At 65.8% G+C, this 23,937-nt stretch overlaps 4 protein-coding genes across 5 annotated transcripts; all 4 read right to left on the reverse strand.

Annotated features, from left to right (window-relative positions):
- Positions 1–996: 996 nt before the first annotated feature.
- LDBPK_030750 (hypothetical protein, conserved) lies at positions 997–2,643 on the reverse strand (the record flags this gene model as incomplete). Its single annotated transcript, XM_003857992.1, has 1 exon — positions 997–2,643. One exon carries the CDS (start codon positions 2,641–2,643, stop codon positions 997–999), a length of 1,647 nt encoding a protein of 548 aa, XP_003858040.1.
- Positions 2,644–3,419: 776 nt separating this feature from the next.
- Positions 3,420–12,902, reverse strand: LDBPK_030760 (serine/threonine-protein kinase, putative; the record flags this gene model as incomplete). Of its 2 annotated transcripts, none has more annotated exons than XM_024473459.1 (1): positions 3,420–12,902. In XM_024473459.1, a coding segment is annotated over one exon (9,483 nt), but the record flags the coding sequence as incomplete, so codon positions are not given. Both variants share the same exon structure in this region, with proteins under 2 accessions (XP_024329218.1, XP_003858041.1).
- A 1,534-nt stretch (positions 12,903–14,436) lies between these two features.
- On the reverse strand, positions 14,437–15,744 carry LDBPK_030780 (hypothetical protein, conserved; the record flags this gene model as incomplete). Its single annotated transcript, XM_003857995.1, has 1 exon — positions 14,437–15,744. One exon carries the CDS (start codon positions 15,742–15,744, stop codon positions 14,437–14,439), a length of 1,308 nt encoding a protein of 435 aa, XP_003858043.1.
- Positions 15,745–16,604: 860 nt separating this feature from the next.
- On the reverse strand, positions 16,605–23,786 carry LDBPK_030790 (6-phosphofructo-2-kinase/fructose-2,6-biphospha ta se,putative; the record flags this gene model as incomplete). Its single annotated transcript, XM_003857996.1, has 1 exon — positions 16,605–23,786. The coding sequence occupies one exon, from the start codon at positions 23,784–23,786 to the stop codon at positions 16,605–16,607; it is 7,182 nt and encodes a 2,393-aa protein (XP_003858044.1).
- Between the last annotated feature and the right edge of the window lie 151 nt (positions 23,787–23,937).

Below are 23,937 nucleotides of genomic sequence, written 5' to 3' on the forward strand. Positions count from 1 at the left end.
GGGCACGGGCGGAAAGCGGTCCTTGACGGGGCCGCGGCCGCCGACGGGGCGTGCGTGGCGCGGCGGCGCTGAGGAACGCCTGTACGGCACGGAGGGGGAGGAGGATGAGGCCGCGGCGGCAGCGGCGTCGCCGCGCCCCACACGGCTGCTGTCATAGCAGTTACGCACCGGGATCAGCGTCGCGTTGGCGGCCAGCGAGGCTGTTGCTGTCCGCGCCGTCCGATAAGAGAACTGCCGCATCGCCTCGGGCCGTGGTATTCGCTTGTTGCTGATGCTGCTGCTGCTACCGCTGCCGGCTGTCGTAATCGTGTGGTCAGCTCAGGCGTGTATGAGCGACGACAACGGCGTGGAGGAAGAGGAGGGGTGAGTGGGTGGGCGGGCGGACGGCACGCAGCAACGCTCTGTGGGCAGCCGCTTCCGTCGATGACGTGGCTGTTGCTGTTACGATGGTGGCGTGGAAGGGGAGAGGAGTCGACAAAGGATTGGACAGAGTCAGCAACGGGAAAACGAGGAATAGCGCCGCCGATGATGCCCGCTGGCACAGCTTGCACCGAGGGAGCAGTGCCAGCAATGCAGCTCTTTCTCTGTGGGGTGCGGTGGGGTGGGGGATGCGCATCGTGAAGGGAGGAGGGTGTGTGTATGTCGCTCTCTCCCTTCACAGTTTATTTCGAGCGATCTTCCACCCACTCGCTGGCACACAAGCAGGCACGCCCCACGCCCGAGAGGTGATGGACGCAAGCAGAGGGGGCCGGGGGAGAGGGTGGGGGGTGGGGGCAGTGCGTCTCGCTGGCCCTTAGTGGGTTTGGTTCGCGCTTCAATGCGTCCTTATACGTGCCACATCAGGGGAATCGCCCTTACGCGCCAGTCGTCCACCGCCGTCGACCCCCACCCATGAGAGCTGCGGCGGCCCCGGCTGCTGCACGGCGCAGCAGTCGGGCGACGACGGGTGGAGGAGGGACAGAGCTGGTGGGGAGGCGAGGCTGGCACAGCGGCGTCTTACCGCAGCGAGGCATCCTCGACGTAGATGATGGACCCATCGGACACTCCGTAGTACCCGAGCGTCTCTAGCTCGTTGTCTAGCGGCGTCTGCAGCTCCAGCACACCGTCGTCGCCGCTGCGGTAGCTGAGCCGCTGATTGACTGGCTTTACCTGAAACATCCTTTGAACCAGCGCCTTCAGCCTCGCCACGGTCAACGTGCTCGGCAGCTTCGACGTCTGCGTCGTCATCGGGCTCGACGAAGACGACGTGGCGGCGGCGGCCGCCGCCGCGTAGCCGTTCACGAAGTAAAGTGTGACGGTGATCATGACGTAGCTGGCACCCGTCGTCGTCGCGGTGTCGCCGTCGCGCTGGATGGCGAGCACGACGTCCTTGTGCTTCTCCTTGAGTACATCGACGAGCGGGTACGCGACGCGCGGAAGGGGTGCGCCCGTGGCCGAGCCGCCCACTTTGTTGGCTCCGTCACGCGACTCCTCATCCATCTGACGCTGCAGCAGCCCACGCTGGATGTACAGCAGCTCCGAGTCCAGCCGCTCCTTCGGCCGCACGGTGCCGCGGTTGAGCAGCGTGATCGTCGGCAGCGCGGCCACGACGTACATGCGGCCGTTGGTTTCGTTCCAGGTGGGAAGCAGCGTGCTGTACGTGATGCGGAAGGTGGCGAGCTTCGGGCAGAGGATCCGCACGGCGTCTACCGTGCTGGTGTTGCACAACGTAGCGTTGTCCTTCAGGCACAGTAGCGTTAGCGGGCGAAGATAGCGGTACGGCTGCAGAACACCACCGTCTTCCAGCTCTGCTGTGAGGGCCTCACCGGCAGCCGCGCGTGCGACGAGAGTCTCCGGCAGTACAAGGTCTTCCAGCTTGTTGTCGGTCAGGTAGAGCTGCGTGAGTGCCGGGAAGACCTGCGCGAGGGCGACACCGATGGCTCGCCAGTCTGACAACTCGTTGTGCGCCAGGCTCAGAGTCGTGACATGAGGGAAGACAACCTCGCCGGCCGCGGCACCAGCGCCAGAGTCGTTTGCCGCCATCCTCTCCGCTGTCCCTGGCGACGCCGGCGGTGACGCGACGACAACGTCGAGCGAGGTGAGATTGTTCGAGTCCAAGTGCAGCTCCTTCAGTTGTGGCACCTCGACGAGAGCGCGCAGCTGCGCCAGCGAGCGGAAGCCGGTGTTGTTCAAAACTAGCTTGGACAGGTGCGACGACGAGAGTGCCGCCGTCGCGGGTGGTGCCATCGGCAGCAGGTCCGGTATGCTGCACAGCTGCAGTGTTGCCAGGCGTGGGAGGTAGGGCATGAGCTTGCCAACCTCGGCCAGCGAGAGCGCCGTGTTCTCTGACAGGTCCAGCTCTTCCAGCCGGATCATGTTCGCTTCCTGCACCTCTTTTGGGCCGCCGCCTGCGGCCGTCGTGGCGCTCGGCTCGTGCATGGCCACGTTGATGCCGCAGTTGCGCAGCACGACGAGGGTGAGCCGATCGTGGCGGCTCTGCTTCACGCGCGTCTGCTGCACGCCCACAAACTGCCATTTCTTGTCCTGCGCAAAGGCCACACCGAGCGGCTCCTCCGTGTTGTCGTCGGCAGAGCCGTAGCGCTGCTTCACCGCATCTACGAAGCTGACCGTCGGCGGTGGCGTCGATGGCGACGGGGACGGCATCGGCGATGCGAGGTGGCGTATGCCGTCTCTGTATGTGTGCGTGAGAGCGGGGGCAGGAGAGTGGAGGTAGGGAGGGCGGGGCGGCGGTGTCGTGTGATGAGTGCGCTTACGGATGCAGTCACTGCCGTGTTGGAATGCGGGAGATAGCTTGATGACATCCTCCGCCCCCCCGACCACACACACACACACACACGAGTAACGAAAGAATGGGCGAAAAGGCAAAGCAGCCGCCGCAGCGGTGGTCGATGAGGGGGTCACATCACGGAGAGGGAGAGTGGGATGAATGGATGACAGAGGTGCATACGGTTGCGTGCTGCGTGCAGGCAACTCCCTTCATGTCTCGGCGCGCTCACGCGCGCGCGTCTCTCTCCGTCGGGCCCGCCCACCGCCCGTGCGCTCATCGCATGCCTCTCTCTCTTGTTGTGTTGTTTGTCCCACCGTGGCTTTAGAGAATTTGTGCATCGACCGCAGCGCGCGCGTCACCACGCACGCACTCGAAACGAGAATACAGAAAGGAGATCCGCAAGGCACAGGTAAGTCGGGTGCGCGGTGGAGAGATGATACGCGTGCTGATGCGCACACGCCCCACCCCCGGCCGGGCTCGCCCGCCGTGTGTCCTCAAGCGTCGCACGAAAACAGTTCTGCTTACCAAGTAAACATCGCGCTTGGCGCGCGAGGAGCAGCCGCGGAGCGCTGACGGCGGTGTTGGTGGTGGTCGTGGTGGGTAACAAGCGGCACACACCCCAGAGTCCTCCCACTTGCGCATCCGACGTGCATCAGGGCTCTCTGTCAGAGTCGCCGCCGTCCAGGCGACCACGACGAAGTCGTTGGTAGTGCGGACGTCGCCTTCCCTCGTCAACGTCACCGTCGCCGCCACCGGAGGAGGAGGAGGAGGCAAGGTACTGCTGAAGAATCTGTGGAGACGTGAAGGAAAAGTTGTGAAAGTGGTCAAAACCACCGCTGCCGCCACCCCCGGCGCCGAAGCTGCTGAGGCCACCGCTGTTGCTGCCGTCGCCGGTGGCACCGGTCCGGCCGTCCGCACCACCTTCGTTGCCGCAGCGTGTCAATGCCACGTTCCGGTGGTCTCTCTTGCCACCTCGACCATCACTGCGGCCCTGTTCACCGCCGCTCTTCGCAGAACAGGACTGCCGCTGCGGTGGGCTACCGCCCCGCCCCGCAGCAGCCGCGTCGTCTTTGTCATCGTCGCCGATGGCGTGGTCGTATGGCACGCCCAAGTGCATCTGCCGGTGCTGCGGCTCAGCACAGCCGTCGTTGGAGGTGAGGCCGACGAGCTTGTCTGTAGAGGAGATGGTGGCGTCGTTGCTGCCGTGCTTGGACCAATACGACCACCATCCTCCACTGTCACTGATGCCACGACTACCGCTTTCAGCGCCAGCCTCGCACAGCAGCGACGCTGCCGCTGAGGGATCCGATTCCTGCTGCTGCTGCTGCTGCTGCTGTAGTTCGCGTGCGATTCGCTTGCGTTGCTGCTGCGCCCAGATCGCCTGCACGCCTCGTCGGCGGCCCGCGGCTGAAGGGCTGTCGGCACCGCTGCTGGCGGTGGGCCCGATGGCATCCTTGCCGCCCTGACCGCGCCCGCCGTAGCCCAAAGTCGGCGTCGATGCGGCGCCGCTGTCGCGGTCGCTGCCTTCGGCCGGCATCATCGGCGTCGCTGCAAAGGTGCTCATGCTAGCCTCGTCATCGACGTTGTACGCGACACCAGAGAGCGTGGTTGTGAGTGGCCCCAGGAACCCTGCGGTGTCGCCAGCGCCGCCACCGATCGTGTCGAGGCTGAGAGAGGAGGCAAACGCGGTGCTGAAGAGCCGGCTGCCGCTGCTGTCCAAGGACAGCGGCGCGTTAGCGGAGAGGGTCGCGCACATGGTCGGGTTCACCGTCACCGTCACGTCTGTGGCGGCGAAGGGCATGCTCGTGCCGACACCACCATGCGCAGCGTTGCGACCGAAGTGGGCGTACCGATGCGGCATGCACTGGTCGCTGCCGCGGCGACGGTGATCCCCACCACCGCTGCAGCTGCCGATACGAGCGTTGAACGACCACGGTGTATCGTACGGAGACAGGGAGATGGTGTCACCGCGTTGTCGGCGCCCACTGATGGTGCCGGAGGGGCCGCCATCGCCGCCACGGTCGGCCCCGGCCAGCAGTACCATTGGTGGGCGAATGGTTGTGGAATACATCGCGGCTGCCCTGTTGTTGTCACCCTGCGAGCTTGTCGAGGAGGCATCCGAGGACATGGAGAAGGCGTGCACCGAAGTGGACGTCGTCGTGGAGATGGAGGACGCAGTCGAGTCCAGCAACGACGACACGGCGTCCGCGTTGCGCTCACTGCCGGCGACGTTCTCACCACGTGCACTGGCTGGCGCGGACGGCGTCGGTCGCCGTGCAGAATCGACCGATTCACTGGCGTCACTCTTCTGATCGTCCTCGTCTTGCCCTTCGCTCGCGCTGCCGGAGGTGGTCATCGTGTCACTGCCGTCGTCGTCGCCGCTGCTGTGCTCCTCACCACCGCTTCTCTCGTAGCCCGCCTCGTCCGCTATCCCCACATCGTGGTTGTCGTCATCATCAGCGACGTCGTGGTTGACGTTCATGCTTGCCACTCTTGTGACCGCAGCCGCAGTCGCACTTGATGGGTGTGCACCACGATGCTCCACGGCGGAGAATGCGGCCGGCATCTGCGGGCCGCGCGAGCGCACAGCACCAGCGCTATGCAGCTCCCCACCGCACGGGCTCTCGGGCGAGGCCTCGACACCGCCGACGGTTGTGGTACCGTCACGGACGGCCGCCAGCGCCTGCAGCGCCGCTGGCGACGCGGTGCACGACAGCGCGGCGTCACTTGCGGTACCTGCTGCGGTGGTGGCGGCACTAAGCGATCTGCCAACGCCCGTCAGCTCAGCGGACTGGATCATCATGATCGTTCCCAAGGGTGTGGTGTTGGTGGTGCTGGAGGACGAGGTGGTTGCTGGAAGCAAGGCGTTCTCGAAGGACGTCGCGGCGGACAAAAGCTTTTCCGGGGGCTGCTGCTGGCTCTCTTCACGGTACGCGAGGGATGGCGGCAACGGTAGCATGTGCGGTGATGCATCCGGCACGTCTTGGTTTCCACTGCCGTCGGCGTACGACAGCGGATGGCGATGATGGTGGACTCGGCGTTGATACTCCCGCTCAGGAACCTGTGTGTCGGCAGACGATGGCGTCGCCCACGCGCTGCTGGTGCCGCACGGACCGCCAGCGCCGCTGGGGCCGAGGCTGGTCGACAGCGACCGCTGCGAGTCTTCGAGCAGCATGGTGGTCGTGGAGGAGACCGGCGAAATTGTAAAGGCGCTGAGGTCGCAGTGCATCTCGCCGCTGTGGCCGAGCAGCGGCGACGCGTACACAGGTGCCCCCTTCAGAGAGCCGTGCATGGGACGTGTGGAGCCGCCGCCCAACGACGTGCGCGAGTGGCTGCGCAGGTTAAGGGAAGCGTTCGCAGTCGGCGGCACCTCCACGGGCACGATGGGAGTCGGACCGGTGACCGATACGTTGCCGCGGCGGCAGACGCTGTTGTTGCTGTCGGCCTCCACGTCGACGCCGCCGACGCCGGGAGAGAGTGGGTTCGCAGCGCTGCTTCCCCACCCGCTCGTGCCGGCGCTGCTGACGACTACCGACGATTTGACCAACGTGCCGCGTCGCGTTGGCGTCGGCAACCGTACGCTCGCATGGGAGTCTTCGAAGCTACTAACTTCCATCGTCGAGTTGACCGCGGCAACCGTGATGGTATCTGTTTCGCTCGTCATGTCGGCTGCGGCTGCTGCCTCTTCCACGATCGTGGAATCATCGCCGCCGTCCACCGCGTGCGCGTCGTCCTCGGCGAGGGCATCCTGCTCATAGTAACCACCACCGCCATCATGGTCCTCGTCCTCGTCTACCAGCACCTCTGCATGTTCCTTCTCCGCTTCCTCCACGACCGCCTCCGCGTCTGCCGTACTGTGCGTACCAACGCCACCACATGTTGGGAGCGCTCCGCTCAGTCGCCCGTCGGCAGCGTACGCCATCTCGCGGCTTGCGGGCAGTACAGAGCTGTTGGGCGCGGCGTCATCTACCCTGGCCGGCTGCTGCTGCGGCAGAGCCTCAAGTGAAGTCGGTGGCGTTGCCGCGAAGGTGCTTCTCTCTGCGCCGGTGCTGCGCGTTACGTCGGTGGAGGCGGAGGCGCAAGCTGTCTCGGCCGCTGCCACGGCTCCAGTGCTGCTGCCCTGAGTCTCCACAGGGGCAGTGATCAAGGCTTTCGGGGCAGTGCCGGAGTCTGCGGAGCGCTGCTGCTTCTTCTGGGCTGCCGCCGCCACCGCCAGCGCGGCATCCACGAAGCTCTGCGGCAGCGTCGCAGCGCGGTCAAAAAGGTCTGGCCGAAATTCAGCAACCGCCGCTGACGTCGTCAAACTGCCGCTGCCGCTACCCACGCTGAGTGGCGTGTCCATCGGAGATGCCTTCGCGGAGCTCATCCTGGCTGAGCAATGCCCTGCTAGCTGCGGTTCCCACATGCGTGATGGGAGCGCCACTGACGCAGTCGTCGCCGCCGTTCCGGTCGCTGTCGTCCCCCTCGTGTCGAGCGGCACCTCTTCCGCGAAGTCTGCCCTTCGGGCATCACCGGCCGCGGAACTCTGGGCCGGCACTTCGGCCAGTCGCTTGTGCGACGGTGAAGCATCGCCAAGGTCAGCAGTGACGGCTGCTATCACTTCCACTGCGGGCAGCTGCAGCGGCTGGGTTTTCTCCGCCGGCCCCTGAGAGCTGGCGGCCGGCGTGGAAACCGCTACGCCAGCGCCGGAAGACGTGAGCGCGACCGGTGCGGCGGCCGCGTGGGACACTTCCAGAGCGGTTCTCACGCCATCGGTGTGCACGGCTGCTGGCCCGTCGGGGTCGAGCTCAGGCAGAAGAGAGGCATCATCGCGATTTTGCAAACTGAGACTGCTGGCGCTCGCCACTAGAAGCTGCTGCACCTGTTGCGCCGCCTCCGCATCGAGGGGCACAAGAACGACGGAGCCACCACCACCACTGCCACTGCCGTTCGCCGTCAGCTGCGTGTTTGGGCAAGACAGGGTTGCTGGGAAGCTCGCGCTGCCGAAGCTTTTGTTTGTGGCGGTCGCCGCCGTTTTATTGGCGCGCATCATCATGAGCTCCTTCTGCTGTTCCTTAACCTCCTTGATGCGGCGGTGCTGCTCCGCCGCGGCAGAGAGTCCCGTCGCCGTCACCGCAGCCGGGAAGTAGCGCAGGTCGTCGCGGGTGCGCAGCCGCGGCGCGTAGGGGGCGCGAATGCGCCGTTCCATGAAGAGCTCGCGCCAGTCCTCCGGCCGCGTCTGCGACGGCAGCGGAATCGCCAGAAAGGAGTCGTGCGTGTGCGAGACAGATGCGGCGGCAGCAGCAGCGGTGGTCGTCGTGGCGAAGGGCGTCGGGGAAGCTGGCACCAGCGGGGGCAGCGGAGAGGCGACCGTCGTGGGCTGCTGCAGCGTCCCATCCCACATTGGCGCGACGAAGTCGGCCGGCAAGTTGTTGGAGCCGAAGGCAGCGCGCACGGAGCGGCGCATCTCCGTCGACAGGACGCGCCTCTGATAAACGTCGTAGTACAGCTGCGAGACAACGTATGGGCAGGTGAAGAAGGGGTGCTCCAGGACGGCCTCGCCGCTGAGGCGGTGCTCCATGCGGCGGTCCAGCAGCTTCATCGTCAGGTCGCGCAGCAGCGCCTGAGCCTCAGCCATCTGCGCGACGGCGTTGTCGATGTAGCGGTCACGGGTCGCCTCGTCCAGGTTGAGGCAGGACAGACGCAGTCGGCGCCGCTGATGGCGGCGATGCCGCTCCTGCTGCTGTTGCTGGTGCTGGAGGTGCACCGCCGTCGGGGAGGCGGACGAGAGCAGCGCAGCGATGACGCCGTCCTCGGTGGTGGTCAGACGCATGGACAGGTTCGTCGGCGCGCCACAGAGCGACACGACGGAGTTGGATTCCACGCCGGCGAAGGAGTCGTTCAGCGTCGACTGCGGCGACGGTCCTTGAGTGTCTTCTTCCGCACTGGCAGTCCTGGACACGCCCAGCGCACCGAGCTGGTTCGCGAAGGAGTCGTTCAGCAGCACCGCCACGGATGCTTTCGGCACCGTTGCTGTGGAGTGCGGCGACGCGTAGCTGTAGCTGTGCAGGCGACGGTGGGCATGCCGGTGCGGGGTGACGTGTGTGGCTGCAGCGTCGAACGACGGCAACAGGGACGGTGGGCGCTGACGGGAATCCTTCGGATGCGGGGTGCAGCTCTTCACTACGTCGTTCGTCAGCGCTTCCTCCGCCCCTTCTGCCGCTGCGCCGGTGCCGTCGCTGCCGGACTGCGCAAAGGACATGGCCGACATCGCTGGAGAGCGCAGCTGCACATCGAAGCTGCGGTTGTCGGGGTTGTAGATGACCTCTGCTGTGAGGGCCGACGGCGTCGCTGGCGGTCTTGTGGACTGCGACAAGGGCGTGAAGCTCCGCCGCATCCGCCGCGCCACCCGCTGCTCGTAGGCCAGCCGCACCTCCTCCGCGCGGTAGTGCAGCTGTGCGACGCGTGTGTGCACCTCCAGCGGCGTGAGCCGGTAGTCCTCCGCGGTGATCTTCACGTCCTCCTCTACGATGGAGCGGAAGAGGGCGAACTGGTTCTGCGCGTTGAAGGCCTTGCGCCCATTCGCCCACTCGAACAGCAGACACCCGTAACTCCACCAGTCGGTGCGGGAGTCGTGCGGTTGCCCACGCAGCATCTCCGGGCTCATGTACTGCGTCGTGCCGGTGAAGCTGTTCGCCCTGCCATCGGTGCCAGCACCCGCACCCGAGTAGGGGCTGCTTGCAACCTCGCCGTGGACGCCGTCGCCGCTGCCTGACGGCATAATTGCGGCACCCTTTCGGTACTTCGCGACGCCGAAGTCCGTCAGCATCACGTGCCCATCTCTGCGCATCAAAATGTTCTCCGGCTTTAGATCGCGGTAGAGAAAACCTTCACGGTGCAGGTACTGCAGCACCAGCGCCACTTCGATCGCGTAGAAGGCGATGAGCCGCAGCGGGAACCGATGCGCCCCGTCAGGCGCAAACTCCGCGCTGGGCAGCGTCCGCAGCACACTCGCGCTACCCTCCATCGCAACTTGGCGAAACGGCGCGGCCAGATCGACCCGAAGCGCGGCGGCTGCGGCTGCCGCGTCCTGCGCCGCGGTCGCACCAACGAAGGACATCGTCGTCACGGTGGCCGACAGCGGCTTCGCTGCGTCGGTGATGTCCGTGGAGAAGGAGCGCTGGTCGACCGCGGCCTCCGACGCATCATGCGACTCGGTCGCCTTTTTTTCGGGTGCGCGGCGACTACCGTGGCTGCTGCCCGCGTGCAGTGGCGGCGGTGGCGATGATGGCGACGTAGACGCACCGCTGTCCTCGTCTTTGTCGCTGACGACCTTCGCCTTTCCTTTTTGCCTTCTTGGCAGTGACGTTGCCGCTGCACTCGTGGTGCTGGTCGCGGTGTGGCTGTTATCGCTGGCGAGCTGCGGCTGCTCCGCCCCCGTGGCCGGCGGCCACGCGCTCTTGGTGGTCTTTCCCCTCTTCACGTCAGCCGCGCTGGCGCCACCTGCGGCGCTCGTCGCGGGCACCGTCACCGCCGCGGACGAGGCGGCCACTGCGAAGATGTCTGCCAGCTCAGACGCCGAGGCTCTGCGCGGCATCGGCCGCCACTTGGTCGCCGTGAGCGACGGCGTGGACTTCACCGACACCGCCGAAGACGATTCGCCGCCTCGCAGTGCCTCGTCCACACCACCACCGCCGTTGTTGCTGTGGCCGCTGCTGCTTCTTCTCTCGTCGTACTGGAAGTGCACAGGTGACCGTGGCAGTGACATCTGCGTCCTCGGCGTTGCCAAGTCGATCGCCGTGAGGTCTGAAGGCCTGGTGGCTAAGGGCAGGGCGGTGCTGCTCGTCGCGGTAGACACGACGCTGGCGCCACCGGCGGCAGTTTGACGGCTTGGCGTGGATGCCGCAGGAGATGGCGGGTGCTGAGACGCAGCCCCAGCCTGCGTGGCCGGACCTGTGCACGTCACGCCTCGCGGCTTCCACGATAGCCGCCGCGCCGAGTCGGCAGAGCTGCCGCGGCCGTCCTTGTCAGCGGTATCTCGCCGCCGTCTGCCCTTGCCGTTATCATCATCAGTGGATGAGGAAGAGGATGAAGACATAGAACGGCCGCCGCGCGCACCACCGTCGCGCTCGACTGCGGGAAGCGTGCGCCGCCGCAGCAGCCGGTACCGCTCGCGGCCACTAGACGCCACCGAAGCCGTCGAGGACGCGACTTCGCCATCTCGGGTCGCAGCCGGAGCACTGTCTCCGGCTGCTGCCGCGGCATGGGCCGCTGCGGACTCTGTGGCCTCCGGCGTGCGTGAGGTGGTGGGTGTCGTTGGCGAGCTTCTGCTTCCGCCGCTGCCGACGTTGCGACTGGTGGCAAACTCGTCGATGGCGTCGGTCGTGTAGTAGAACAAGTCCGTTGCAAGCCGCGGGTGGCGGCTGGGGCAGTCAGCGGCACCTCGCTGGGCGTGTCTACTACTCTGCCGCTGCTGCTGCCGCACTGCGGACGGCGGGGCCTCGGCCATGCTGCGGTTGTTGTCCGTGGCGCCGTCAAACTCTGTTGTGTCCGTGTCTTCCTCTTTCATCTCCTCGTCGGCCACGGCGGCCGCGGCTTCGTGGGCGCCATCAGCCACGCCGCTCGCGTGACCATCCCGCGCTGAGGCCAGAGGCAATGCCGCTCCCGTGGCGGTGTCCGCGACGGTGTAGCCCGGCCGAGAGGCACTGCTGACCGTGCTGGACCCGACACTTCCAACCATGGCGGGCGATGCAAGGATTGCGTCTCTGTCCGAGGTCGTGGTGCCGCTGCTGACTCTTGGTTGCTGCCGCTGCGCATCCGGAACAACCTCTGTGGGCTGTGTCACAGCGGCGGAGGAGGGAAGACGCGAGAGGGCCGGTCCGGCCGTCAGCTGTGCGTTCGACGTTGCCGCGGCAGGAGGGGGCGCCGGGGTGAAGGTGCTAGAGGTGCTCTGGTAGTACGGGTACTGCATCTTGACCAGGCTTCGCTTCATGCTGCGGAGCCACAGCTGCTGCACGCTGAGCGAGTAGAGGTCGCCGCCCTGCGCGAAATCCAGCACGAGGTAGAGGTGTGTCTGGCTCTGGAAGGCCTGGTAGAGGCGCACAAGGAAGGGGTGGTGCAGTTTGGCGAGGAGCTGCCGCTCCGTGAAGGTGCGCTCAACGCAGCCCTCCTCCTTTACTCGCTGCTTGGAGATCTTCTTCACGGCGAAGTACTCCCCAGTGACCTTGTTGCGCGCCAATGTGACTTCGGCGAACGTGCCACTGCCGAGAAAGGCAATCAGCTCGTAATCCTGCAGCGAGCGGGCGGCAGAGCTGACATATCGACTCCGGCGTGCGTGGTAGTGCTGCGGCGAGGTGCCTCCAGCGGCCAATGCTGCACCCGTCGTCGTTGTCGCCGCCATCGAGCTCCCTCCCCGACTTGCCGTCGCCTTCCCTCCTGCGAGTGAGCTGCCCGTCGTGGTGGTGGCGGCACTTATCGACTTCTGCAAGTGCATGGAGCTCCCCATGGAGGCGGCGCCGTCGCCAGTCACGGTGCCAAACGTCGACGTGCTGCTGCGCCTGGTGCTCTTGTCGAGACCAGCCCCGCCGCCGCGAGTGCAGCTGGGGCTGTTGTTGTTGTGGTGGCCAGGATTAGCTGCTGCTGCTGCAGCGGCGGCGGCGGCGGCCTCGAGCTTTTCCCGAGCGAGCTGCTTGCGCAGCATGTCTGTCTTGCCGGCAATGACATTTCGCAGGAAGTCGTCGACAGCGTCGTCGTCGTCGTCGTGAGCGTGCGCGGTGGACGTCGTCGTCACGTCCGCACATCTCGCGCTGACCATTTCCGTTGCTGGCGCTTCCGCCGCCGCCGCCGCCGCAGCAGCAGCAGCAGCAGGAGCAGCAGGAGCCGATGCGCCGAAGTTTAGTGACGCCGCGAGGTCAAGGATGCCGGGAGAGCCGTAGTCGCCATCCATGCCGGCGTCTGAAAGGGTGAGGGAGGCGGGGGGCGAGGGACGCGCCGCACCGGCAGGGGCGTCTTCCGCATCCGCGGGACTCCACCACTGCTTCAGCGGCGGCACATCAACCCCGCGACGCGGGCGACGAGGCTGCGCCTGGCGCACCGCGGCCTCTCCAGTGCCGCCATCGCTTGCGTCTGTCGCGGCCGCCGCACTGGCGCTCGTCTTGCCAAAGACGTGCTGCGCCCAGCGCAGCATTGGTCAGCTCGAGGGAGGGAGGGGGCCGACACACACGCACACACGCGCAGCAGGTGTGCCACGTACGCAAGCGCACGGCAGCTGGAAAAGGGTGAGGGCCAGAAAAAGGAAAGACAGACGGTCAGATGCAGCGTGTGCGTGCGCTATACAAGTGATGTCCCAGCGAAACGGAGAAGAACCGGCACAGCAGCGTGGGGGAGGGAGGCGGAGGAGAAGGTTGACAGGAGCCGGCCCGTCGTCGCCGTACACCTCAGCCGCCCAAGAGAGAGGCGGCGTGAAAGAGTAGCAACAAGAACAAGGAGGCAGGCAAGGACTTCACACACACACACACACACACACACAACTCACGAAGCACTAAAGGAATGCAGAAGGGCAAACACACGCGCCGACGGAGCGACCGACACCGACAGACACTGAGGATGCGGCCCAGAAGAGGGAGAGATCAGGGGAGGGGAGGTAGCGGATGGAAGGACGAGCGAAGAGCGAGAGAATGATAAGCGAGGCGAGCACCACGGCGGAGAGGAAGAGATCCGGACAGACGAGCAGCAGCGACAGCGGAGAGGCGTAAAACACACAAGCGCGTGCCCACCGATGCGCTCACCACACAGCGCACCGCACCGCAGCAACGCCACAGCCAAAACGACACAAGCGAACTAGAAGACAATGAAAGCGAAAACGAAAAAAAGGGCGGGCGCTGATGACAAGGGTTCGTGCCACCACCACCGCTACCAGCTGCTGCAGGCTGCTACCGCGTAATACGACAGTGCGAGTTAGCGAGAAGACACGGAAACCAGAAGGAGACGTACATGCACACACGCATACATATATATATATATATATAATACAGAGGCATACAGGAGATGGGGGTGGAGGGGGACCGACGGAGGGGCAGAGGGAGAGGGACGGAGGGAGGGTGGGAGAGGGGGTGGAGAGGGGTGCGCGGCAGACGCTCTTGTAGTTCTTTTCCTGCCCCCCGTCGGAGGCTTCGGGTTTGGCGTGGCTCAATACGTGTTGGACGCACGCGCGCGTGTGTGTAGAAGGGATAAGCACTGTGCGTGTGCAGCGATACAGCAACGACGACAGAGAGAAGAGAGAGAGAGGAGGCGAGGGAGAGGAGGTGCGAGTACACGAACATTCGCGGAGAGCGAGGTGAAGCAAACTCTGCATTGCGCTCTCTCGAGAGGCACAGGAGTCGCAGGCATGCTGAGGGTGGAGGGCACTGGTCGGAGCGCAAGAGCGGCGGGGTGGGTGGGGAAAGGGTGCGTCTGTAAAGTTCAGGGGAGCCCCCTCCTCCCCCTCCCCGCCATCTCCCATCCATCGTTGCGTGACATGTGCTTTACGTGTGCTGTTCGTCTTATCGTGCATCGGCTTAGCCTTTACTCTGAGTTGCTCAAACAGGCGCAGGCAGACGGCATCATGCACGCTCACGCATACGCGCGCGGCCCGTTGCATTTCTGGGGTGCTGGGCGCCTGCCCATCACCTCCGCCTTCCGCCCCGCACTCCTCATTCGGCGAAGACGCCAGTCACAGCCTCCACGAAGGCGTTCACCGCCTCTTCCCTGTACTGCAGACGGCCATCGACGTCGTCCAGCAGTCGGTACACGTCCAGTGCACGCTGCGGCCGTCCTACGACGAGTTGAAGCACTTCGGCCTCCGACAGCAGAGACCGACTCGCCTGCTGCAGCTGTAGCTGAGCGTGATAGCTGAGCGGACTGTGCGCCGTGCTCGTGGTAGCCGCACCGCCATCTGCGCTACCCTTGCCACCACCGTTCCTCGCCGCTGGGCCCCATAGCGGAGTAGGCTCGAGCAGCAGCGGCGTCACCAGATGCGACGCGTTGGTGGGCTGCGCACCTTCAGCGTCGCTGTTCGTTTCTCCAGCACCGCTCTGCATGGCTACCTTGTCCTGCGACGACCTCTGCACCGCCTCCGCTGTGCCGTCGACGTCCTCCTCGGCGACCGGCTCGGCTTTCACCAGCGCGCTTCCGTTGCTCAGCGACGGTGCTGTCGTTGCGAGCGGTGGAGATGGCGGCGGGCACGGGCCCTCCGCCGGCACCCACAGCCGCCGGCGCCACAGTTGCTGCACCGCGCGGCGCACCCCTGCCGCGTAGAAGCGCTCCCGCGCACGTCCCGCCTCTTCGAAGTGCTCCAGCAGCTCCTCGACGGCGTGGACGTGGCCGCGTGTCCCTGGACGGTGGGAGGCCAACTTGGCGTAGCAAGATGACACGAACTCTGCATCCAACAGCGAGTCCGCGGCCGTTGCCGACGCCCCTACAGCGGCACCACTTCGACCTTCGGAGCCGACGACCCGGCTGTACACCGACGTAGGCCCATACACGTCGCGCGGCGTACACGTGCGCGCTCGCACGCCAGCCGGCGTGGGCCTTGCCGATTCAAGCAGCAGAGAGGAGTGGTTTGCAATGTAGTTGAGCATGGTCACCTCTGTGAGGAGCACGACCAGGTGCACGGAGGAAGGTGAGGCGAGAATACTGGCGGTCGACGCCGTTGCTGCGGAGGCAGCACTTTCAATGGCCCCTGCCGGCGCTGCCTTGCTGCCGCTATGCTGTCCGACGCTGCTGTGGCTCATCACCGACGCTGCTCTTGATATAGCTGACGCCGACGCCGCCGCTGATGGCGCTACCGCGGTTGCTGCCGCAGCGCCGGTGGCGACCACCACACGCTGGTGGCTGTCGGCGAGCACGGGCTGCAGTCCAAAGGGCGGGTGCCGCGCCGCGTTTCGCTCATCGCGGCGACGGCGCAGCAAGGCGTACACCTCGCCGTTGGTCATAGGGGTCGCCTCCGACAGAACCTGCATGATGGTGGCTGTGTGCGGGAGCGCTTTTATGAGGGGAGGCGGTGGTCAGAGGTGGCGATGCGCGTGTGTGGGCTCGCTGAAGAGGGCAGTGCTCGTGTGTACCCTCCCCCGCTGTAGACAAAGGAAGAGAGACCTATGCGACAGACCGACAGACGGAGGGGACGGGGGGAGGGAGAGGGGCGGATTGGCTGCGCCTGCGTGCTCCTGCGCGTGTGTAGGTGGAGAGGGCGTGCGCGATCACGCGGGGCATGTGGGGAACCGTGTTTCAGGCTCCGCCTCGACTTCGACTCGCACCGGCGGCGGCGTGCAGCGTCTGCTGCACTTGACATGGAGACACGCATGCCCACATGCCTGCGCGTCAACTCTCCGATAAAAGGGTAGTGCCCTGGCAGGGACGCCCGTGTGCGCGTGCAATATGCATGTGGGGTGTGCGATGTCTGCACGCACGCCTTCGGAGACGCGTTGCCATCCTTCGATTCACTTACTGAGAGGCGGTGTAGGGGGAGTGGGGGCCCAGACGATGGAAGGCGGGAGGACAGGAGAAGAGAAGAGCAGAAGGTTGGCACGCGATTCTGCGATCACAGGTTAAGCAAGCAACACCCCCCCCTCACACACACACACACGTACACACGCACAACAAGCCGAAGCAAAAGAAGGGATCGAGGACGACTCAGCGCAGCACCGCTACCGCTGGAGCGAACATCAACACGCCGTGCAAAAGACAGGGGAGGGCCCCTGCAGTGCGCCGAGGATGGTCGAGAAGAACGCACAGGACGCCACCAATGCATCGCGCGGACGTGGATGCCTCGACTCCTTCACAGCCCCATGGACTAAGAAGAGAGAGGCGGCACCATGGCCGCTCAAGAGGCGCTCGCGTTCACCGGGCACGCATCACCCTTCACGCTCCCCCCTGCTTCGCTGCCGGCAGCGACCGCACTGAGGAGTGCAGCAGCACCACCACCCACAGCAGTGCAACCGCCAGCCTGTGTCGGGGCGCTCACCTTCGCACACGTTCTCGCTGCGCACGTCTCCATGGAGCTGGCAGCGGCCACCTCACGAATGGCGTCCTGGATCTCCGGCAGCACCGTTAGCGGGGAGCGTGTCATCCTCTCCGGCAGCGCGTTCGGCAGCAGCGGGTGCACGGTGATGCCGTCCTTGACGCCGATCTCGATCACGCACCCTTTCGGGATACGGATGGTCGGCGACAGCTCAGGGATGACGTCCATGAAGAAGGACAGGATACCCTGTGCTGGCACGGCCGGCGCGACGACGAACACGGGGGACTGCGTGCGCATGACGGCCATCAGCGCCGGCTCCAGGCGGACGTTGACCTGCCGGCAGCTCTCACCATTCGGTAGCTGGGTGCAGTAGGACAGGCGCGGGTCAGCACCGCTCAGGGCGCGCTGCAGGTGCGAGACGGCCTCCTCATGCGTGGCATAGTGTACCCGCGGCGGGAGGGGGGCCGCGAGCCATTCCGCGGCCGTGACACTCCCGACTGGCGCCGACGATGCAGTCGCGTCCGCTTCACCGCTGCCCTTGCGTGACTGGTGCTGCTGCCCTGCTGCTGCTGCGCCGGCCCTTGCGTCGCCGACCACGTCTTCGTCGTCCACGTCGTACAGGAGCGCAGACAGCCGAGGGTATTTTTCCTTTACCCATGCGGCTGTGTGGCCGCTGAAGCGCCCGAAGTTGATGTTGTCAAGTCCCGGCACCGCGCAGAGCACCTCATCGCCTACGTCCTCCTCGTCTGCATCTACCTGGTCGCTGTTGTCCTCGTGCACGGACTGCTCCTCCGCGACGCCCCCGCCGTGCTGCTGCGGATCCTGCGGCGCCTCGCTCGATGCGTTCGGCGTCGACGGTCCACTGCCGGTAGTCGCGACCGCATCGGCTGGCGCGAGGGTCGCCTTCGCCGCACATTGCTGCCCCGCCGGCGCGCTGTGCTGGTTCGCGCTGCTGGATACCTGCAGCGCAGAGGCGTCTTCTTCCTGCGTAGCGCCCTCCATCAGCGGTGCCAGCGTGCTCAGCACGCAGTAGTTGGTGGCGTGCAGCACCACCATGTGCGGAACGTATCGATCTTGAATGAAGTGCTTCAGCGCCAGTGCGTAGGCCTCGCCTTGGGCCGTCAGCCGCTCGTCACCACCGTAGACGTGCTTGCTGTCACCGACGGTCTCGCCGGGCAGTGCCACGTAAATCGGGAAGGCGATGGGGTGAAGATTTAGGAGGAAGAAAGCGATGCGACTGCCCAATCCGTTCGGCACGCGGTGCAGTATGACGTGGTGCTTGACGTTGACGATCTTAATGTACGGCATCCGTTCCTCGGGTTCTAGCGTTTCGTAAACCTTCTCGTACTGCAAGATGCGGTTGCGGAACTCGGAGATGACGGCGCTGACGTCCTTGAGGTTCCTGAAGTCATCGTTGCCGCACTTGCTGCGCAAGATGTTCTCCGTGACGATGGTGTCGTCGGTGCACACGGATTCGATGAAGAGAAGCCGGTACGGCACCGCATGCCGCTGTGCCTCTTTCTGGAAGTAGTCCGACAGCCACGCCCGTCGCTTGCGCGTCGTGTTCGTTGCGTCGAGGATACCGACGGCGAGCGAGTGGGAGGCAATGAAGTTGACGAGATCCTCGCAGGCCAGCTCCGCCATGCGCTCCCGCAGCTGCGCTCCTTGCGGGTTGTCCGGATTGAAGAAGTCCGCGCCAGCGGTGGCCTCGACCCCGAGCAGCTGCCGCCGGTAGTTGCCGGCGTTGAACACCTTGCACGGCACACCTTTCCAGTTCATGTAGCGCACGAGCCGCTTGCTGATGAAACTCTTGCCTCGCCCTGGCAGCCCCACCATGCACACAATGACCGAGACCGTGTCGCTGATCGTGGTGTAGCTCGAGTGGTGCAGCGCGGCCAGCTCCACCAGCTCGTGGTGCATCTCCTGCAGGAAGGGTTGCTCCTCGGCTGTGTGGCTACCGGCCGTCGGAGCCGCCGCCGGTGCCGCCGCTGATGCTGCTACCAGGACTTTGGCAGTCTCGGCAGGGACGGCAGTGGCGTTGCTCGACGAAGACGGGGCCGCTACGACGGGGACAGAGAAGAATGACGTTACATCGCTGTTACCATTCTTCGTGATGGCGCTGCTGCTGTTGCCGCCATCGCCGCCGCCGCCGCCGCTTGGTGAGGCAGGCTCAGCCACAGCGGCCTCTAGCTTGGCTGGGTCGCATACGGCACGCGGCGCTTGAAGCAGCGGCGGCGGCGTCGAGTGCCCGTCACAGGAGTACTTGCCTCTCAGCTGCTGCTGGTTGCCCAGCACGCCGAACGCGGTCAGGCGGTAGTGGTGGTGATGCTCTTCAAACGACTGCTGGCCCATGTCGCAAAGGCTGCTGCTCGCCGCGCCGGCGCCACGCGGCGAGCCGCCACCGGAGGCGGCCGTCGCCGCGGTCGTCGATGAGGTCATCGACGTGGCGGCGCGGCCGTGATAGCCACTCAACTCCTCGTGCGAGTCAACGCCAAGAAGTTGCAAGGGGTGCAGGATGCGCATGGGGCAGGCGACCGCATCCGCAGTCGTTGTGGCGCCTCCCCGCTCGGCCGCTGGGGAGCGGCTGTCTGGACGCCGCGGCGGACGCAGGAGCATGTGCCGCTGCTGCGCACCACCGCCGGACGCTGCTGCCGAAGTTGCTGGGGTGGCAACTGCCGTTGTCGCCGCGCCGGTCGCCGCCGTCGGCGCTGGCGGAGGACAGAGTTTGCTGGGCACCTCGCCAGGAAAGCTTCCTGTCGCGTTGAAGTTGTAGTCGTTACGGCTGCGTTGCTGCTTGTCTTCCCCCGCGGAGAGTATGGGTGGACTGCCACTCCGCAACCAGTCCGACGACGCGGAAGCAAAGGCGCCATGGGGGCTGCTGCCGCTCTCGCTCTGCATGCGACGGCGATGCGTGCTGCAGTAACCGCGCCGGCCAAGGAAGGCATCTAAGATGCCCTCGGCATTGGTGTCCGCGAGCGGCTCATCACTGTCGTGCCAGCCAGCCATCGCACCCGCGGCAGTGGCGGCGGTAGTCGTGATGAGGGACGTGCTAGAGTGCGTGCGTGATGGCGGTTGCTGCATCGCCGCCTGGCCCGTGCCTTCGCCGCTGCACTCGTCCATCGCATCCGCCAGGTACGTCGGCGCCGACATGACGTGCCGCTCGAGGAGATGTCCGCCCACACTGGCGCTACCGCTACCAAAACTGGTGGCGGGGCCGTTTATGCCGAGCGTGATGGGCAGCGGCGCCGTGCTCTCGTGACTGCGGCTGCTGCTGAAGGGCGGCGAGGAGGGCGCCGTTGTGGCGGCGCCTGCGTTTGACTCCGCCGCGATGAGACCGCGAGAGTGCGCGGCTGCTGTCGAGTCTAGCGAAGACAGGAACACAGGCCTCTGCGGGGAGCTGCCGTGGGGAATGTTGTTGTGCCGCCATCGCGGGGTCGACATGGACGCCAAGCGCTCGTGTGTCGTCAGAGTGCTGTAGGCACCCGCTGAATTCGCCATCACCCTTGCTTCTTGCTGTGACGCGAGGCGCTGCGGCAACGATCGCGACGCAGGGACTCTGGTGTCGTACATGGTCAGCCAAGCCGGCGGCTTCGGTGTCGCAGCGGGGGGCGCGTCGCTGGCGGCCGTCGTGTCGGCAGCCACAGATGCTTGGCTCGGCGCCGAGCGGGCGGCGGCCGCTTCTGCAGGGGCAGAGTGGATGCCCCACCCCACCGCGTGCGGCGGCACATCGCTGTCGCTCCAGCTCTCCGCGTCCATAGTGGTGACAGAGGCGGTGGCCTTGGCAGGATACCGGTTCAAGTTTGAGGGCCTGGAGGGCGACGGTGTGGAGGCAGCCGAGGACAACGAGACTGGGTGCCGCTGCTGCTGCGGTTGCCGGGAGGGAGGTGGGGGCAGCCCCGGCGACTGTATGAGCGACGACCCCGACGATGCAGATTGGTACTGCACGGAGGTGTCTATCTGTGTAGCGGTGCCGGCGCACAGCGTGAGGGAGCCTGCCGGCGAGTTGCCGAGAGGCAGGACGCCTCCGGCACTGTCCAAGTTGCGCCGTTGCGCCGAGGAGTGGCCGATGGGTGAGGTAGACGAGCTCGGGTACGCGCTCATGTCAGCAGAGCCCTCATCTGCGGCCCGTTTTGCGCTTCGCACGGTCGCAGGTGAGCTATCGTCACCTCCGCTGCCGGTGACAGCACCGTCACCGCCGTCCTGGATGAGGTGCTTGCTGCGGATTACAGTGAGCAGATAGCGGGCGACGCCGCTGTGCCGGTTCGCCGCGGCGCAGTCGAGTGGCGTGCGGCCGTTGTTGTCGACAGCCACGACATTGGCACCGAAGGAGAGGAGCACGCGCACAATGGCTTGATTGCCCTCTCCGGCCGCCACGTGCAGCGGGGTGCAGCCGTTGTAGTCGCGGTCGTTTACATTGCACAGTCCCTCCTGCAGGAGGTACTGCAGTTGCGAGGCGTTGCTGGCGCGGACGAGGGCGAAGATGTTGCGCGCCGTCGCCTCCTTCTGCAACAGTTCCAGCTGCTTGTGCAGCCGATGTCGCCGCCGCTTGAGCTCAGCGATCAGCGCGGACCTGTTCTGCTGCATGACGACGGACGCGGCGAAGGGATCGCGCAGCGTGGAGGCGCCGGCTACCGTGGAGCTGCCAGAGAAGAGGGTAGAGGAGTTGACGAAGGTGCCCAAGCTTCCTGCACCAACGTTGATAGCTGACACCCCGCCCGCGATGCCGGCGATGCTGTTGTTGCTGATGGCGTTCATGTTGGCGCTGCTTGAGCTCCAGAAAGAGTTGCTGGCGACGCTGGTGGTGCGCTGGCCCAGAGCGGCGGTAGCGCTCAGCACACCGGAATTGTTCGCCTGCTGCTGTTGCTGTTTCGGCCACAGCGGAGACGTGGCCGTGCTGTTGCCAAGCAGCCCGCCCAACGCCGTCGCCGAGCTCATGCCGATCAGGTACGACGGGGCAGTGAGCGAGCGCTTCAGCATCGCTGCGCGATTCACCGACCTGATGCCAGCGCTACCGCCAGTTTCCAAGCCTTGTCGCAGGAGAGCCTCTTCCTCCAGTGAGTCGGAAGCCACCGCACCACCGGTGGCGCCGCCTGCCGCACGGGACTGCGAAGAGGCGCCACCGAGGGCCGCCGCGCGATCAATGTCGAGGGACTGCGGTGCCTTCTGCATGTGTGCATCGTCGACACCCTGCAGATAGAGGGTCGTACGCGCCTCCGTCCTGAAGGCCCTCGCCGTGCCTGTTGTTGCTGCTGCTGCTGCTGCTGCGGCGGCGGCGGCGGCCTCCACCATGTCCTCGTCGGTGACGGAGGCCGGGAGCGCGCATGTGTGTTCGGAAGTCTGATGTGAGTCGACGAGGCTGTATATGCTGCCTTCCTCCCTCGATGCAAAACTCGTGACGCGTGGAAGATCGCCGCGACTGTCGTCACTGTGCTGTGGCTGGCCCGTCGCCACCAAGTGCTGCTGACCTGCTGCATCGGCCGCCACGATATCATCTTCCGCCTCTGCGCCATCAGCGGCACTGTCGCCGGTCGCCGGCCCGAAGCTGACCGTGCCCGTAGGATCCAGCGTGGCGAAAGTGTGCCGCACACCAAGGCGGCGTGCCGCATCGTAAGAGGTGGCAGGGGCCGCGGCACCTGCCGACACTGATGCTGATGGTGCAGGTGCGCAAGTGGAGAATGGTGTCGCGGCCGTGGTCGCCTCGGACGGAGCCTGCGCGTCCTCGCCAGACACCTTGCTCGCGAGCGACATGGGCGCTGCCTTGGTATGCGAGAGAGCTCGCTTCAGCTCCGTCGTTGGAGTATTAGTGGTGAGCATGCCTCTGCCACTCAGGAGCTGCGCCGGTGAGGACTCCAGCGCTGCAGGAGACTCAGCGTCTGGCAAGCTGCCCCCACCGCTGGACATCGGCGTCGCGTGTGGGGATGGAAAGACGGCCGTGCGGCCAGAGGTGGAAGACGTCGGCGCAGTGCGCCGCAGCTGCACCTTGGTCGTTGGACTACTCACGGACGTGCTCGGGTTCGACGCTGATTTATGCGCCCGGGCCGCTACCGCCGCGCCCATTGCCGCGGTCGTCGGAACATTGGAGAAGAGCGGCGCTGGCACGTTGCCGCCACGCCGGCGGCCGAGCGCCCCCTCGCTCGAAGCGGCGACGGCGCGGCGCTGACGGCCGCGACCCTTCTGCTGCTGTTGCTGGAAGGCCACCGCAGCCACTGGCGCCGCACCCCAGTGCCAGGCCTGTGCACTTGCCGTCAACCCCACCGGGTTGCTCCGCTGCTTTCTACAGACGCGCTGACTGCTTCTATCAATCCCGGCTCCCGCGGTGATCGGCGATGTGGTGGTGGTGGTGGGGCTAGCGTTGACGTGTACGGGTGTGCGCTGCGCCGCTTCGGCTGGGAGGTGCTCGTTAAAACCCGCGGTGCCAGACATACTTGCGTTGCCATACCGCGCCGTCTCGGCTGGCGACCTCTGCGTGCTGCTCTTCGCCGTGGATGGCGAGGTCGGCGAGGCGAGACAGACGCTGCCGTACCGCGAGTGCGTGCCTAGGCGATGGCGCAGTGGTTGGTTCTGGGGGAGCGCCGCTGCCTCCAACGCGCCACTGCTGCCGCACCGCGCATGCGTGGCGAGTTCCGATGCCGCGGAAACGAGCGAGCCTGTTCCGCGACTTCTGCTGCCGCCGTCCGCTGCGCCAAACGCTCCGCGCGCGCGACCACTACCTCTGCCGCTAACGCCGCAGCGCCACACCTGCAGGTCTGCCAGGGTGCGCGTCGTCGCGGAATATGTCGGGGTGCTGAAGGGGGACAGGCGGGGCCGCACAGGCAACTCAAGACCGACGTCTCCGGGGCTTGGTGGGCTCACGGTCAACGCCCCTCCTGTTCGGCTCTGCATGTGCTGCTGCAGTGCTTGGCTGCCGTACATGAGGAATGAAACATCACGTCGGTGAGGCTGCTGCTGCTGCGGTTGCGGTAGGCGACCGTGGTTGTCGTCGCCGTCGCCCTGAGTAACACCCTCTTGGTCGTCCGCGGCGGGCGACGCACTCGCCTCGCTCATGTGAACGTGTCGCAGCGGCCGTTGGGTGGGTATGCAGGTGGGGCCTTGATGGCGCACTATGCCGATTACAGGGCGGGACACACACACACACACACACACACACACAGACACACAGACAGGGGTGTGGGGCGCTAGCGGCGAGGAGAGATGG

Source organism: Leishmania donovani, chromosome 3 (assembly GCF_000227135.1).
Source record: "Leishmania donovani BPK282A1 complete genome, chromosome 3".
NCBI classification, from domain to species: Eukaryota; Euglenozoa; class Kinetoplastea; order Trypanosomatida; family Trypanosomatidae; genus Leishmania; species Leishmania donovani.